The following is a 17,722-nucleotide window of genomic DNA, read 5'->3' as shown; positions in this document are numbered from 1 at the left end:
CTGGAGAGACTTACACAAACTGATGCTGAGTGAAATGAACAGGGCTAGAAGATCATTATATATTTCAACAACAATACTATATGATGATCAATTCTGATGGACCTGGCCATCCTCAGCAATGAGATGAACCAAATCGGTTCCAATAGAGCAGTAATGAACTGAACCAGCTACGCCCAGCGAAAGAACTCTGGGAGATGATTAAGAACCATTACATTGAATTCCCAATCCCTATATTTTTGCCTGCCTGCATTTTGGATTTCTTTCACAGGCTAATTGTACAATATTTCAGAGTCCGATTCTTTTTGTACAGCAAAATAATGGTTTGGTCATGTATACTTATTGTGTATCTAATTTATACTTTAATATATTTAACATCTACTGGTCATCCTGCCATCTAGGGGAGGGGGTAGGGGGAAGGAGGAGAAAAATTGGAACAAAAGGTTTGGCAATTGTCAACTGTAAAATTACCCATACACATAACTTGTAAATAAAAAGCTATTTTAAAAAAAGTAAGTACCTGTTATAACTGTAGTCTTGGTTATATAGAGCAAAGAAACTTCATTTTCCGTAGCAGAAGGGCAAGCCCTCTACTTGGTGGTAAGGTAAATATCATCATCTACCACTGAATTAAATAATTGAGAATAAACTATGGATTAAATAGACTTTTGTATGGACTCATACAAATTATCATAGTTCTATAGGTTTAGATGTAGGTGTAGATCAAGCTATAAATAAGTAAGAATCTGAACATGAATGAAAAATAAGGGCCATGGTGTTGGTCTGGTAATTCCTTAGATAAGACTGCCAACCTTAAGCAAGGGAAGAATTGTTTTATCTAAAAAAGAGGAATATAAGCAGTCACTAGCCTAATGTCAAAAAGGACATCTCTTATTTAAGAATGATCATCCAATGCTCATTAATTAGGGAATGATTGAACAAGTTGGGGTGTATAATTGTGTTGGAATATTGTTATGTTGTAAGAAATCCCCAAAAGAAAAACCTGAGAAGACTTATACAAACTGATGCAAAGTAATGTGAGCAGAACCAGAGAACATTGCATAGAGTAACAGCAATATTGTACTGATAAACAACCATGAAAGACTTAACTGGTGTAATCAATACAGCAATCAAAGACAATTCCAAAGGACTCATGGAAAAAAAAATGCTGTCTATATCCAGATAGAGAACTAATAAATTTTGAATTAAAGATTAAAACATATCTTTTTCACATACTTTATTTTTCTTGCAACATAGCTAACATAGAAATGTTTTCATGATCTCTCTCTATATATATTCACATGTATAATTGATATCATATTGCTTGCCTTCTCAATTTTTGGGGAAGTGGCTGGAAGAAGGGACAGTTGGGAACTCAAAATTTTAAAAAGTGAATGTTAAAATGAAATATGTATATATATACATATACATACGCATGTTTGCATGCATACATACATACATATAAATAAAAGACTGATCTGGGCTACATGCTACATGCTACAATAGATAGGGCAATGACCTTGGAGCCAAGAGGCTCCAATCTAGCCTTAGAAACTCCTAGCTGCATGAATCCAAGTTCAAATGACAACCATTTATTAAGAACTATATGCATATATTATTCTTGGTGATAAGGAAGCAAAGAAAAAAAATGGAAATGCTCCATGCCCTCAAGGAGATGACATTCTATCAAAGAATTTAGTCTAGTTCTGTGTTATGAATTAATTTTAAAATTATAAAAAAGGGAAAAATAGTGGTCTCTTTACTATGAGTGGGGAAAAAAAACAAAACCTTATATCTGCAGTCTTAGACTTCTTTGAGGACTATAAAATATGTAAAATTATTTGTAAACTTCAAATTACCTATGTAAATACTATAGAGTATCATATAAAATTTACTACTACTACTATTTTTATTAGAGAAAAAATGTTATCTTGTACAATGGATTTCAGATAGAAAAAATTTGAGACAAGTTGCTATCTAGTTATTATTCTTTCCAATTTAATGTTTTCTATCTATTAGCTGCTTCTTTTTCACTTACAAACATGGTCATTTCTGCAGTGTCCTTAAAAAAAATCTTCCCTAGATTTGCTCATCACCAAGATCACTATTTCTTCCCTCTCTTTTGTGTAAACTCATGGAGAAAGCTAATTACCATGTGTACCTCTACTTCCTCTCCTCTCTTTCAAATACTTCCTAGTTTGACTCTGATTTTGTCATGCAACTCAAATTGCTTTCTTCAATGTGACCAATGTTCTATTTGTTGCTAAATCTTTTGATGTTGTTGTTGCTCCATCATTCAGTCACATCTGACTTTTTTTGACCCCATGGACTTCTATCTCTTGAAGACTGTCCAAATTCATGTTCACTGCTTCCATGACACTCTCTATCCCTCTCATCCTCTGCCACCCCCTTTTTCTTTTGCCTTCAATCTTTCTCAACATCAGGGTCTTTTCCATTGAGTCCCATTTTCTCATTAAGTGGCCAAAGTATTTAAGCTTCAGTCATAGTATTTGACCTCTCAGTGAGTAGTCTGAATTGATTTTTTTAGGTAATGATTTGAACTCCTTGCTGAGCAAAGGACTCTCAAAAGTCTTCAGCACCACAATTCAAAAGTCTTGATTCTGTGGTACTCAGTCTTTCTTCTAGTCCAACTCCCACAACCATACTTTGCTATTGGAAAAACCGTAACTTTGACTATATAGACCTTTGCCAATAAGGTGATATCTCTGCTTTTTAGTATGCTGCTCAGATTTTCCACAGCTTTCCTTCCAAGGAAAAGGGTCGTTTAATTCATGTCTATAGGAACTGTCTACAGTGATCTTTGAGCCCAAGAATATAAAATCTGACACTGCTTCCTTTCTTCTATTTGCCAGGAAATGTTAGGAAGAATTGCCAAGATCTTCAGGTTATATATAGACCTTTCCTGGTTCCACTACATTATCCTTTTTCTTTCTCATTGAAACTTTTAAATTCCTCTTTACTTTCTGCCATCCAAATTGCTAAATCTGATGGCCTTTTACTCATCTGCTTTCTACTTAACTGACTAGTCACCTTTTCATTTCCTTTCAGTCTCTATAGGTCAGTCAGGTAGGTGGTGCAGTGGACCGAGTGCTAAACCTAGAGTTACGAAGACTCATCTTCCTGAATTTAAATATGATGTCAGACACTTACCAGTTATATGATCTTGGTTAAGTCACAACCCTATTTACCTTGTTTCCTCATCTGTAAAATGAACTGCAGAAGGAAATGGCAAACCACTCCACTATCTTTGCCAAGAAAACTCCCAAATGGGGTCATGAGGAGTTGGAAAGCTGAACAACAAATCAGTCTATGTATTCCTCTGGATTTCTCCATCATGCCTCAGAAAACTCTTTATTCTGGGAGATCATTTTGACCCCATAAGTCACAAACTCTCGATTAGAGAGTAAAGGACTCTTCCCATTCCCATTTAAGAAAGGGACCCAAATCAGCCTTTTATTGATTTCCCATTGGTGTGCATACCTCTGGATGTTCCATCCTTCTAACCTCTCCCACACTTCTCTTTCTGCTTTTCAACTTCATTTTAGGAATTCTATGACTTAGTGATACTGGCCTTCTGGCTTTTCCTCGTAGGAACATTTCTCCTGATTCTCTGCTTTTATACTGACCATCCCCTACATTTGCAAAACTATCTGTCCTCACTTCACTTTCCTCACTTCCTTCAAATTTCATCTCCAATCCTACTTTCTGAAATAGATCTTTCCTGGTTCCACTACTACTATCTTTCCTCTGACATTACCCCGCCCCCCCATTTAACCTGTATGTATTTTGTTGTTGGAATCAATTTCCAAAATGTTTATGGGCTGTCTCTTCTATTAGAGTGTCAACTTCTTGAGAGCATGGACAAATTTTTTTTTTAACTTCAGTATTTAAACACTTTGTACATTGTAAGCTCTTAATAAATTCTTGTTGAGTTACTATTCTAGAGATTATTACATAGATAAATTAAATAACTGCTTTTTCCAGATAAATAAATATAATAGGAAGTCAACTTATTTGATTTAGGATGACTAAAAGCATCATTGGTACAAGTCCAATAGCCGTCAGGACAAGAGGAATCGTACATACTGAATCCAGTTCCCATATGATCTGTATTTCTTTTGCTAGGTCTCTATATTTTGAAAGCATTTTTCATACCTTGTATCTTGGAAATTTTGAATATTTAGTATTGGGACAATTATTTAAGATTTTTTTTAAGTTTTTGTGAATCAAAGTATGTCTTAGATATTATAAGCAACAGTACAATCTGTGATAATGGTTTAGTTGCAGTGTCATTTAGTGGTTGAAGTATATTTTGAAGATTGTGGTTTGGGGAATTTTGTCTCTATGATTAAGAAAAATAGTGAGTTTCTGATGCATAATTTTAGTCATGTCTTACTAATTATTTGTTAGGTGTTAAATAAAAATTTAGATTGTAATGTTGTGTTGCATAATTTCTATCATTTTCTCCTATAATCAACATTGATCATTACAATTGGGATCTTTAATTACCCTTTAATTTCTGGTGGTAAAATTCTGGTCCTCAATTGCCATCATGAATGCCTCCATTTTGACAAACAAATCTAGATTATAATTGTAATTATTATCATTATTGTACAAAGTGAATTGGAACCCTGAAAATTAGCTAGTTAATCTATTTTTATGAAGCTAGTTCACCCAGATCATTTAGACCAACCAGACCACTTTGGACTGATTCTGAATGATCCTATTCTTCTCAGAGACCAACAAAAGCTTAAAGAGGCCAGGTAGATGATTTAATCTAATATCTTCATTTATAATAAGGGGAAATGAAGCCCAAATAAGTCATTTGGGGAATGTTATCATTAACTTCCAAAATACAAAAGCTAAATAGAACTGACCCCTTAGGATATCATGAGAAGAAAATATCATTTTAAGTGGATAGGTACAAGGAAACGTAGCTAATGGATAAAATTTTAGATTTGTAAGCAGAAACAACAGGGTTCGAATCCTGCTGCAGATAGTAGCTGTATGATCAAGTATGTATTTTAAAATCATTAAGACTTAGTTGTTCTCTTGTTTCAGTCATGTACTCATGACCCCATTTGGGATTTTCTTGGCAAAGATACTAGAGCGACTTACCATTTCCTTCTCTGTCTCATTTTGCAGATAAGGAAACTGAGGCAAATAGAATTAAATGACTTGTCCAGGATCACACAGCTATTAAGTATTTGAGGCCAGATCTGAACTCAGGAAGATGAATCATTTGACTCCCATAGGTAATTGATGCAGTTGGAAAGAAAAGGGGCTTCATTTCAACTTCAGATAGAAAAATCCCCGAGATATTAACCACTAGGAGAAGATCATATATGACCAAAGAACCTAAGTTCAGTGATACAAATAACTTGAGAAGCTCCTCCTACCATAGTATTTGAAATTCTTAATTTCTGCTTTAAAAAGTTTTTAAAAGTTATGTTCTAGCATCAGTTGTTAATTTTGTAATGCCAAAGTCTTTTAGAAAGTCTTTTGTGAATAATTTTGTGCATCAGAGCGGAAGCACAACTAAGGAAAGTGTTTAATGAGTAAACCACTTAAGCAGTAATGATTATGAGGGAAGAAGCAAAAGTGAGGTCTCCTGAAGAGGAAAAAGAAAAGGTAGAAGAGGCAGGTGAAGAACAGCCTTATTCTGGCTGTGAAAGGGCTAGGAATAAGTACTTGTTTTGCTAGAAAGGAGTTGTACTATGTGTTTATAAGATTTCTCTTTTTGTGTTTATTCATCTACAGAGCTGTAGAAAAAGTTAGAAGCCTGAAGAAATGTTCCTATTAGCTCATAGGATTAGAACAGACAGGGACTTTGGAGATCATCTAGTTTTATCCCTTTGGTTCAGACAAAAAGGGTAAATGAAATCTCAAGGCTTTTAAAGAGAGAAATTGTTGTTAGATTAGAAAAGCCACCTGCAAAGGATTTTGGTGTTGAACTATATCACCACCCCCAAATTCCAATGTTGTACACATGCCCTGGGAACAGTTTGACTCTTAAATTATAAAGTATTCTACTCTTATCTGGATAAACCTAGCATTTGATTAAGCAGTGATGACAAAAGTGAAAGATTAGTGAATAATAACTTGCTATGTGACCGTGGGCAAGTAAGACTCTTAACCTCTAGTTGGGCAAGATGAAATTTAAGATTCCTTTTAGTTCTAAAATTCTCTAATTCTGTTATCTGAAGTTCAATAAAAGTAGAAAGTTTTCCTTCCTTCCTTCCTTCCTTCCTTCCTTCCTTCCTTCCTTCCTTCCTTCCTTCCTTCCTTCCTTTTTTTCTTCCTTCCTTCTTTTCTTCCTTCCTTCTTTCCTTCTTCTTTTCTTCCTTCCTTCCTTTTTTTCTTCCTTCCTTCCTTCCTTCCTTCCTTCCTTCCTTCCTTCTTCCTTCTTTTCTTCCTTATTTCCTTCTTCTCTCCCTCTCTCCTTCCCTCTTTCCTTTCTTTCCTCTCTCCTATCCTCTTTCCTTTTCTTCCTTCCCTCCTTGCTTTCCTTTCTCTCTCCCTATCTCTCCCCATTCCCTCTCTCACTCTCTCTTTCTTTTCTTCCTGATTTAATTTCTACAAGGAAGAGATTGAGAAGCCTGCTTCCAGAAAGGCATGATAATGTGTAAAGAAGACCTCTTATAGCCAATTTGGAGCATGTGCAAATATTCTGAAACTGGATCTGTTTGGCTGACCATGTCATGAATAGGCAATTGATTGGCTGCTTAGCCAGAAATGGTGTGCATTTAAAATACCAATCAAAACAAGAGGCTTGCTGTTGTTTTGTTTTTTCTTTTCTTCCCTATTGATGCTTGAGGAAAGAGTCACACTGTAAATTTTTGGATGAGGAGAGGATTTGGATGTTTTTCATCAGAGATCAGCATGGGCCCCCGAATTTGGACTCTGTTCTTTGTGTCTATTCATTTCTACTTTAGGTGGAAGAGATTAAGGATGTCTACAACTTTGAGAGATATAACTTTGCAGAAGTCCATAGCTAGAGTCTATGCTGAAAGCCAGAAGGTACAGAGAAAAGTCCAGGGAAATCTACTTAACCTAGTACAGCAAAGATGCAGATTCATCTTTCCATTGCTCATAGCATATTTGGAAGTGAAGTTGGTGGGCAAATACTTTATGGAAACTACATTAAGTCTGAATCCATGATTCCTAATGTAATGGAGAGTGTGTTCCCAAGTACTGGAGGAAAATGTTTATAATTGATGTTAATTGGTTAGATGGAACTGGGGTACTGTTCATTGGTAGCAAAGGTTTAGGAATGCCAGAATGGGGGTTCAAGTCAATAACATTTGAAAAAGACACACTTGGAACCCTTAGGGATACCCTGAGAACCTTATGAGGAAATGTAATTAGCTTGTCTAGTAAAGTGAATTCAGAGAAACTCTACAACTTCACAAGTGCTTGTTGATTGATTGATATAACTGTACTTAGGCACAATGATTTCTTTTACATTTCTTTATATCTTATTCTAATTATACATTTTGTTTAAACATAATATTTGATTAAAATAGAACTAAATTTTATTATTTTATTTTAGTATTTTTTATTTTATTATTATTATTTTTCGCTATTTTAATTAATTCTGTTGTTATAAAGAAATAAGACAGGCTAGAAAAGTCTGTTAATTTCTTTTTCTCAGTTAATTTTCCATCCCTATGGGAAGTCTAGTAACTGAATTATAAAGCCATACCCAGGTACCATGATTTACACTGGGGAAATGTGTCCTAGTTGCAAGACTTTGGAAGGAATAAATAGCCTCTTGAGTACTAACCTGTGAATCTAGTTTTAAAAGTAAACCCCAAGTGCAAGCATCATATGTCTCTCGTGACACAGAAAAATAATTAATGGATAATTAATATAGAAACTGTGTTTAACAATGTATGTCATTTGTTCTTATAGTTCCCCATCATTCTATCATGAGAGGCATTCAATATCTCTTTTTCTGGGCCATTATTTATTTTTCCATCATTCAAAATTAAACTTACTTTTCATGATCTTTTCACCCATAGTTTTATAATATTGTGCATATTGTTTTTTTGATTCTGCTTATTTTGCTTATCAGTTCATGCAAATCTTACATTTCCCTGAATTCATCATATTCACCATAATATTTAATTACATTTTTAGACTTTGATTTTTCCTGTTATCCTCTGGTTTGTGGAATTCACTTTGATTCCATTTCTTTGCTGACATAATAGTACCAGGAATATTTTGATATAGATGGGATTTTTTGTTTCTGTCTTTTAAATTCTTGGAGTATAGATGCAGAATTTCTGAGTCAAAGAGTTAAATCACTTTTCTTACAGTGAATTAAAATTTCAAGGGATTGGTCCACTCATTTCAAAGCTCTGATAGCAGTGCATCAGTATGCTCTTGTGCTAATGAATGGTCCTTTTTTTTTTTTTTTTTTTTTCATATTTCATTACCTGTTAAACCCTCCTGGTTGTAGCAAGTTTTGTGCATCTTCCCCATGAAGAGTTCCAATCCAATGATGGCATAGATGATTATGACAAATAACACAAGCAAGGCAATATGCAGCAGTGGGACCATGGCCTTGATGATGGAATTTAAAACCACTTGTAGACCTGCAATGAGAGAATGATAACAAGGATAACTCACAGTGATAGATTATTATGGTACTAGAGGTCTTTCTGTTACTTAGCCTGTCTGGGTCTGTCTCCTTAACTGTATAATGAAGGAGTTCTATATTTCTGAGGTCCCTTCCAATTCGAAATGCTGTGATATTATGTATATAATCTCCTCAGTCCTCATGAATAATGTAGGTCAGGAAAAAATATTTTCTCATTTTTCAAGTTAAAAATACTTTACAGGGTCCTATGTCTACAAGGGACCTCAGATGCCATTGTCCAAATTCTTCACTTTGTAGGTGAGAAAACTGAAATCTGGACAGATTGTGCTTCTGTCAGGTAACACAGTGTGGGAGGCAATATTTTTTCTGCCCAGGTCTAATGATATAGGAATCAATGCTCTGGCTACTACATCAGGCCAAATGCTGAATATGTAAAACACTGCTAAGAAGCTTCCATACTACTGTGTTATTTGCATTTTACAGCTGAGAAAAGCATGGCTCTAAAAATGATTTGTCTTAGATTGGCTTGAACCTAGAGCCTCTGACATCACATCCAGAGCTTTTGTTATGTTATCAGTATGATATGATTTATTTGCACCAGTGTATAGATGCAGAAAGTTAAGCTCCAAGAATAACTTATTCTAGCTCATTAAATAGCTAGTAACAGATGTGCAGCTAGGGTCTAAATCTTCTCTTTAAAATTTTTTTGAGGGAGCAACTAGATGGTACAGTAGATAGAATTCCCACAGTGATGTCAGGAGAATCTGAATTCAAATCTGACCTTAGACACTTAACAAATCCTAACTGTGTGACCCTGGGCCAAAAAAGAAAGAATTATTTTTATGTCACCTTCATTTTCAAATTTATCCTTCCCACCTCCTCTACCCAGAGAATAATTCCCTGTAACAAAGAATGCAAGAGTGGAAAAAAAAAAAAAAAGAAAAACAAAATTGTTCAATATATCAGCTGAATCTGACAGTATATGTAATGTTCTAAATCAAAAGAAAGGAAGATATATTTTCTCTTGCATTCTTCAGACCCAAGTTTGGACATTATAATGATACTGAATTCAATTTTTGCTGTTTTTTTTCTTTCCCTTTCCATTACCATAATAATATATTTTGTTTTCTTGGTTCTTCCTTCACTTTACATCAGCTCACATAACTTTCCACATTTCTCTGAAATCATATTCATTGTTTCTTATGGTGCAGTGATATTCCAATAATTCACAAAATACATTTTTTTACATTTAGAAATCCCTATATTAATTGGAGCCCAAGCCTTCTAACTCCAAATATAACATTTCCATTACATCAAATTGCTGATCCCTGAAAATGGCATATGAAATATCTCAGTGTGGGCTCATCTCTTAAATTTACCTCTTTCCTCATTTCCTCCATCACCCCAGGCATTTTTGGATAGATCAAAGTTCTTTTCTAAAAGCCCCGCCTTAGAGTGGAGGCTCAGGTCACACCTGGTGGAATGGGTTTTGTTAGGCTAATTAGAAGAATACTTTCTAGTGATTAAATCCAGCCAGCAAGGAGAAAAACAGAAAAGAAAAGAAAAGCTGGAATAATTTTACTGGTAAATTTACTGAGAGTGCTTTGTAACCTCCTATTAAAACAAGATGTTTTCAGATTCATTTCAGATCCCGTTAATTAGCAAGTTGTGTCCTTATTAGTGTTAAAGTAAGTGGAGTTACTGAGAAAGTTGCAAATTGTTAACAACATGGCAACTTTCGGAGCTGTTTGCCAGTAGAAAGTGTTTAATTACCATTTATGGAAGGGTAGAAGGGAAATATCCAAGTGAAAGTAAGCTACCTGTGGGCTGGAAGGGCTGTGAATGGCTGCCATCCAGAGGCAGGAATATGGGGAATGTAGGAGTGGGCAGCTTTTTGGGGGGAGGGAGAGGAAGGGAGAAGAGAGGAAAGGAGGAGAGAGGTAAGGGATGGAAGGAGGTGGAGGGAAGAATGGAAGTGGGGAAGTGAAGCTTTTCATGAGCTTGGCTTTGATGGCTAACTCAGCTAGGAGAGTACTTGATACCACTATGTAACAGAAGGGAGGCGGGCAGGGATTTTCTGGCAGCAGAGAAAAGTGGGCTGTGGCAACTGTTCAGATAGTTAAGGCCGTACAAAAAGTATTCCCCATGGTGCATTTGAACTGCCTGTAGTACCATAAACATTTCTGAATAATGCTTATCAGTACTCTTTTCATAGCTTGATTGATACAGGGTAAAAAGCTCTGGAGTTGCCAAGGACTCTGCATTTAAATCTTAGCTCTGCTCCTTATTATCTGTGTGATTTTGATGTCATTTCCTCATAACACAATATAACATAAACCTGTATTTCCTCAATAAAAGAAAAGATGGGGGGGTATTTGAACTGTACAAATCTTAAATACCTTTCTGTTTCTAAATTCTATGAATGACAGTTTTAAAAAAGTGGTAATTCAGGTTTAAGTTACCTCTTATGGTACAAAGAAGCTATAATTTGATTGACTAGGCTGGTATTTTACTACCATAATCAGTTCCTTTTTGATATTGTGTTATGTTATGGTAATATTTTTGTATATTATTATTATTTGGTTTTGATTTTGGTGCCTCTTACTAGAAAAGACAAAGCAAACTTTTTTGGGCTTGGGGGAAAGCTCTGATATTAGGAAAAAAATGAACACAGATAAGACCACTGGAATTTTTCAGATAAGCTATCAGGTGCTCAACTGAGACCAAGCATGGGATTAGTTTTGTATGGAGAGAATCAGGTACAGTTCTCCCATCTTCCTGATTGTCAAACCCCTTTGGTTTTCTGTTTCACATGCCTGAAATGTATAACTTCATCTCTACTTCTGAGAATTCACTGTTATCTTCAAAACTCACCTCAAGTACCACCATTAGCATCAAGACTTTCTTCATTTCCCCAGCTGCTAGTGCCTTCTCCCATTACCTTATATTTATATATTTTTACCAATATTAATATCTGAACATATTGTGTCCCCCTAAATAGATGTAAGCTCCTGAGAAAAGAAACTTTTTCATTTTGAATTTCCTATTCCCGGCTATTAATATTGTGCCCAAGGTGCTTAAAAAATGGATACTGGTTGTGTTTCATAGCCCCTCCTTGGATCTGTCCTACAGCTGACCAATCACAATAATTCTCTTCAGTGAGTAGTTATAAAGCACTAACTCTGTGAAAGGCCCTGCTTAAGCAACTCAAAACATTCCTGGTCTCAAGGAATTTGAAAATGATATTTTACATGAGTTATTAAAAAAGTGGAATCTTTTCTTTAGAAAGGCAGACAAGAAACCAACTTAACACTGAGCTTTCACTTTCCTTTTTGGTCCTCTAAAAATGTGGAGTTGATTGGACTAATGCCTGCATCCCTTCTGGAGTCCTACTTGGAATGACCAAGTTCAGAAAAATTTCCAGAGGATCTAAACAAGATAGGTCCCACTGACCTGTTTTTCTTAAAGGATAAAGAAAGAAACCACCAGTGAAGGTGAAAAAATGAAGATCCTTTATAAAGTCCATGTGGTCTGTGGTTAGAGGGGCTTTCACAACCACTCAAGGGATAGATACAGGGAACACAAATATACACCATTATGTTTTTAAAAGGCTTCAAATCAGTAATGAATGGCTCAACTCTAGGCTCCAAAGATGAAATAAGATGTGGATTGGGAAGTGATTTTAGGAGCATGATACTGAGGAGAAATAAAGATGAAAATTGCTAAAAGTAGAAAGAAAATGTTCATGATTACCCTACAGCAGTGATGTTAAGAGCAAAGAGCAAATCTTTGGACTTCATCTTTTAAATTTTACATTGTGGGTCTCAACCCCTCCCCCAGACTGAATTTTTAAAGTTACTTTCAGATGAAATGGGAGGAAAAGAAAAAGTAACAATGCTGTCTACAGAATGGAAAACAGGTGATTTCCACTGATGTTAGCATTTGGTTTTCATGTTGAGATTTGACAAAGAACCCAATGTATGTCCCTTTTTTTTTTTTTTTTTTTTTTTTTTGTTAAAAATTAGTAATATCCATTTGTGTTCAAAACCATTCAGGTTCCATAGACTTTATCCAGTTTTAGGGGAAAAAAAACAACAAAGAATATGAGATAATAGGGACCTCAGAGGCTATTTAGTTAAACCCATGCCTCCTTTATGATATATCTGCCAAGTGGTGGTTTAGTTTTGCTAGTATGAAATGCTAAAGTCACTCCTATTCTCAAATCCCTCTTTCATTGGGAATTTACTCCTTACATTAAGCTTAAATTTGCTTCTTGATAACTTGACAAAATCAGACTTCAAAAATTGGAAGGGACCTCAGCTGGTCATTGAATCCAATCCATAAAGAATCCCTAGTAACCTATAAAAGAGAAGGATACATAGAGTCTCTGATTGAAGAACTCCAAAGAGGGAGAGGTGTCCTTTAGAGCACCATGTACCATTTTGGGATAGTTGTAATTGTTGGGGATTTTTTTCCTGACAGCAAATCTAAATTTGCCTTTTTGGAATTTCTGACCACTTCTCTAGTTATAATCTCTGAAGCCAAACAAAATAAACATAATCCCATTTCCACATGATAACTCTTCAAATACTTCAATAATAATGCTAATGTCCCCATTGAATTTTCTCTTCTCCAGGCACATCATCCTTAATTCCTTCATTTGACTATCACATGATAATGAGTTCAAACCCTTTTCCCCTCTTGATTGCCCTCCAATGGATGCTTACTTGTTTTTCCATATCTTTCTTAAATTGTGGTTTCCAGAACTGAGAACTGTGCACCAGATGAAGTCTGACAAAGGCAGAATAAAGAGAGGCTATCACATTCTTATTCTTGGAAGGTCTGCCTTTCTTAAAACAACCCAAGATAGAATTAGCTTTTTTAAGCTATCTCATCACACTGTTGACTTTCAGTCTACTGAAACCCCAAATCATTTTTGGATAAATTGCTTGCTATGCTATACTTGTGAAGTCAATTTTTTTGAAACCAAGTATACTAAGACTTTATATTTATCCCTACTGAATTTCATCCTATTATAGTCAGTCCAATGCTCTAGCTTGTCAAGATCATTTTTGGATACGGACTTTAGAATGGTATTTCTCCCTTCTAGCATTTTGCCATCTAAAACTTTGACAAGCATGCCTTTATCTAAATCACTGAGAAAAACATTAACACAAGATTAAACACAGATCCCAGGGGTCCTCCAATGGAGGCCTCCTGCCAAGTTGACATTGAACCATTAATGAATACTCTTCAAATCTAGCCATTCAACCAGTTCCAAATTCATATAATTATACAATTGTCTAGATCACATCTCCATCTTGTATTTTTCTTAAAAGTTAACTTTTTTCAATTAAGTATTTATTTTCTCTTTCTTCCAAATTCCCCTCTTTCATTGGGGTGGGGATGGGGGAGAAAGAGAAACAAAATTCTTGTAACAAGTTGGCCATGCACAAAAATGTATGTCTCATTCTGCATCAGGATTCCTTCACCTATCAGAAGATGGGCTGGATGCCTTATCACTGGTCCTTTATAATCATTATTGGTCATTGAATTAATCAAACTTAAATTTTTCAAGATTATTTGTCTTTCCTATGTTGTCATTTGAAGTTTTCAAGCAGTATGACCACTTGTTTGAGCTATCATAAAAGGAATTCTGAAGTGGAATTAACTATAGTCTCCGTGGTCTCTCATTGTTCTTAGACCCTGACTTTGTACAGGTCATTCTGATGCCAAGGATACATGCCTCCTCTTAGACTCCGTAATTTCCTTCAAGTTTCAGTTCAAATATTACCTTTGACATCTTCTTTCCTGAATCCCTATCAAGTGTATCTCCCCTCAAAAAAAAGCTACATTTTTTAAAATTACATATGTGCCTTGATGTTTGCTCTGAAATAATGCATATCCTTGAGTCAATCAGTAATAATATGTAATTCTGACAAACATGAAAATATGTTTAGAAGAACTGTACATGTTTAAACTATCAGATTGCTTGCTGTCTTGGGGAGATAGGGGAAAGGGAGAAAAATTTGGAACACACGGTTTTGTAAAGGTGAATGTTGAAAATTATCTTTGCATGCATTTATAAATATAAAATACTATTTAAAAAGAATATATGGGGTGGAGGGAGGGAGGGGAAAAAAGAAACATAAGCGAGTGCAAGGGATAATGTTGTAAAAAATTACCCTGGCATGGATTCTGTCAATACAAAGTTATTATTAAATAAAATAAAATTTAAATAAAAAAAAAAGAATATATAATGTTCCTATTATGTGCCAGGTACTGTGGCAAAAGATAGGGCAAGGTTTCCCATTATATCTATAATACTTAGCACAGTGCCTGGCACATAGTAGGTACTGAATAAATGCTCAGAGATGGACTCAAAAGTTAATTTGCAGGTTTCTTAAGACAGTTTTGTCTTTCTCCTATATCTGAATCATTTTCCTTTCTGTTTTTAGTATTTTATGCTTCCACTTCCTATTCCTCCTTGATTGGCTTTCTTTGTAGAACTTTAGTCTGTAGGATTCAACCTTTCCTTCTTCAGAACTCTGTCATTAATTCTCCCATAATCTAGAGAACATGCTAAAACTATCCTCAGTTTAATTTCTTTTTTCCTTCTATACTATAAACACTAAGAGGGAGTGATGATTTCCCTTCAAATTTTTCCTTAATTTTTTCTATTAGTGAGATTAGATATAATACAGAATTTCCTCCTTGTTACTTAATTAAATTAAATCAAATAAGCACTTATTAAACACCAGTTCTGTGATATGAAGTGTGCTAGATTCTGGGGAATTAAAAAAAATCTGGGGAAAGAAAAAACAAAACACTGTAACTAGTCCCTGCCCTGGGAATCAACACATGCACAGATAAGAAAATAAAAACAAACAAATCAACAAACACCAAACCCTTTTTGTATACTACCTTTGATTTTAGCAGGGCTCAAAGAGGAACTTCCTCTATTGACTCACATTAATTCACACTTTGCAACTTCCTCTTAGCAAGTTTCTTAGTACAATCAGTGGCCACCTATCCCATCACATTGCCATTCAGTGTCACAAATGGGACTTGAATCCAGGTCTTTCTGACTCTAAGACAGTTTACTAATCAGAATACTATGCTGCCTCTTATAAATGGAAAATGCACAAAACAAATGTAAAATAATTTTATTTGGGGAAGTGAAAACATTAAAGAATAAGATAATTAAGGAAGTTTCTCATAGGTTTATCTGAACCTTGAAAGGAGCTGGTCCTTTATTATTTATTTATTTATTAAATTAGTTGTTATATGTAATATATATATGTATATATATAATAAATTATTTATTAAATGAATATTATTATTTTAATAATGTGGAGGATCTTGTACTTCTCTATTACATTTCGTCTTATTTTATTTGGCTCAAGATTCTAGCTTGTTGAGATTGGTTTTTTTTGATCCTGACTTATTTAATATATTATGTTGCTTCACAACATATACAAACTTTACAACCGTGCTATGTCAATCCAAGATGGAATGTTGTTAGTAAAGGACCAAAAACAAATATGTGGAATATTCTGCTGGAGACTTCTCTCTTAAGTTGATATTAACTCATAAACAAGTATTTTTGAAGCCTAATCACTTAACTAACTTTGAATCTGTTGAATGATATTATCATTTAATGCAAAGCTTCTTAAACTGTGGGTTGTGACCTGAGTTGCATAACTAAATGTAAGGGTCATGAAATTATGATTTATTATCAGTAAATGTTTGATTTGTATATATATTTTATACACCTATATACCTGGATTTATGTAAAAATTTCTTGAGCAAAAAGTGCTGTGAGAAGAAAAAGTTTAAGAAGCTCTGATCTAACCCATGTCTTGCCAAATTATCTACAGATGAATCAAGGCAAACTATGTCTAAAGTATTCCTCTGAACTACTTAATGTAGTAACTTTATCAAAGAAATGAGGTGGTCAGACATAATCTATTCTTGCTGTGATCATTATAGCTTTTTCATTGATAAATAATGAGAGGTTATCTTTTTAATAGTATTCTACTGGATTTCTCCAGGGATTGAAGGCAGACTATCGAATCAATATTTTGCAGCCTGTCTTCTTCCTCTTCTTCCTTCATTGAAAATTGAAACATTTCCCTTTTTCTGATTCAAACCTCTTCTGTTCTTCATATTTCTTCAAAAATCGCTGACAGTGCCTCAGCTATCACATAATTGAGTTCTTTCATAATCTGGAATATAGTTTATCCAGGACTCTAGAGTTTTACTTTTTGGGTACAAATAGGGATTGTCTTAGAACATCTTCATTTACATTGACTTTTGACTCTCTATTAACCGTTTTTTACCCTTTCCAGTAGAAAGACTACTATCCTTGTCAGAAAGGAAAAGAAAAAAAAAACTAAAAAAAATGAGTTGAATAGTTCTGACATTTGATGACGTCTTCTGTTATCCTCACCCTTGCCATTCTTAGTAACACTTATCAATTCTTTGATTCTTTTATTTTTTCCAAGTGGAAGCATTTTTCCTTTCCCTCCTTTTTCAGATCACAGGCTTAGCCTGAGAAGTCACAGTGGATTTCAAAAGGAAAGCAACCTTGGTGGAGATGTGACCTGGAAACCATTTCTTTGGATGTTAAGGCCCCTGCTGCCTCAGCAGCCACAAGGGCTGAAGATACTGCCAAAATAAAAAATGTTTTCAGCAACAAAGTCCTTGGTACTGTCAAATGCAACATTAGAAATATGTTAACATTAGAATGGATATGGTTTTTATTAATGGAAATGACATTAAAGAAGATGCATTACCATCTGTTTTGCTAATGCTCCTTAAGAACCACTGAATCATTTAATTTGCATATCAAAAAATGTCCACACATCTTATAGCCACTTATTAGTATGTGAGCTCCTAGAGAGCAATAACTATCTTGCTTTTCATTTTGTATGCTCAGCACTTAGTACAATTATTTGCACACAGTAATTGTTTAATAAATGTTTTCCCCCCATTGATTCTTTTATTTAGAGCAAAGCTTCTTAAACTGTACATTATGATACCATATGGGATTGTGTAACTGAATGTAGGGGTTGTGAAAAATTTGCCAACAGTAAA

The 17,722-nt window shown here is 34.7% G+C and overlaps 1 protein-coding gene across 1 annotated transcript in view; it reads right to left on the bottom strand.

Annotated features, from left to right (window-relative positions):
* CACNA1C (calcium voltage-gated channel subunit alpha1 C) overlaps positions 1–17,722 on the bottom strand; it is an 808,853-nt gene that overhangs the window by 267,835 nt on the left and 523,296 nt on the right. The window contains exon 6 of the mRNA XM_052001637.1: positions 8,460–8,618. Coding sequence (XP_051857597.1) covers positions 8,460–8,618 — 159 coding nt within the window. The remainder of the gene's footprint in view (positions 1–8,459; positions 8,619–17,722) is intronic.

This window comes from Antechinus flavipes, chromosome 5 (genome assembly GCF_016432865.1).
Source record: "Antechinus flavipes isolate AdamAnt ecotype Samford, QLD, Australia chromosome 5, AdamAnt_v2, whole genome shotgun sequence".
In the NCBI taxonomy this organism is placed as follows: domain Eukaryota; kingdom Metazoa; phylum Chordata; class Mammalia; order Dasyuromorphia; family Dasyuridae; genus Antechinus; species Antechinus flavipes.
The sequence above is the reverse complement of the archived record's forward strand: the minus strand, read 5'-3'. Positions and strand labels throughout refer to the sequence as shown.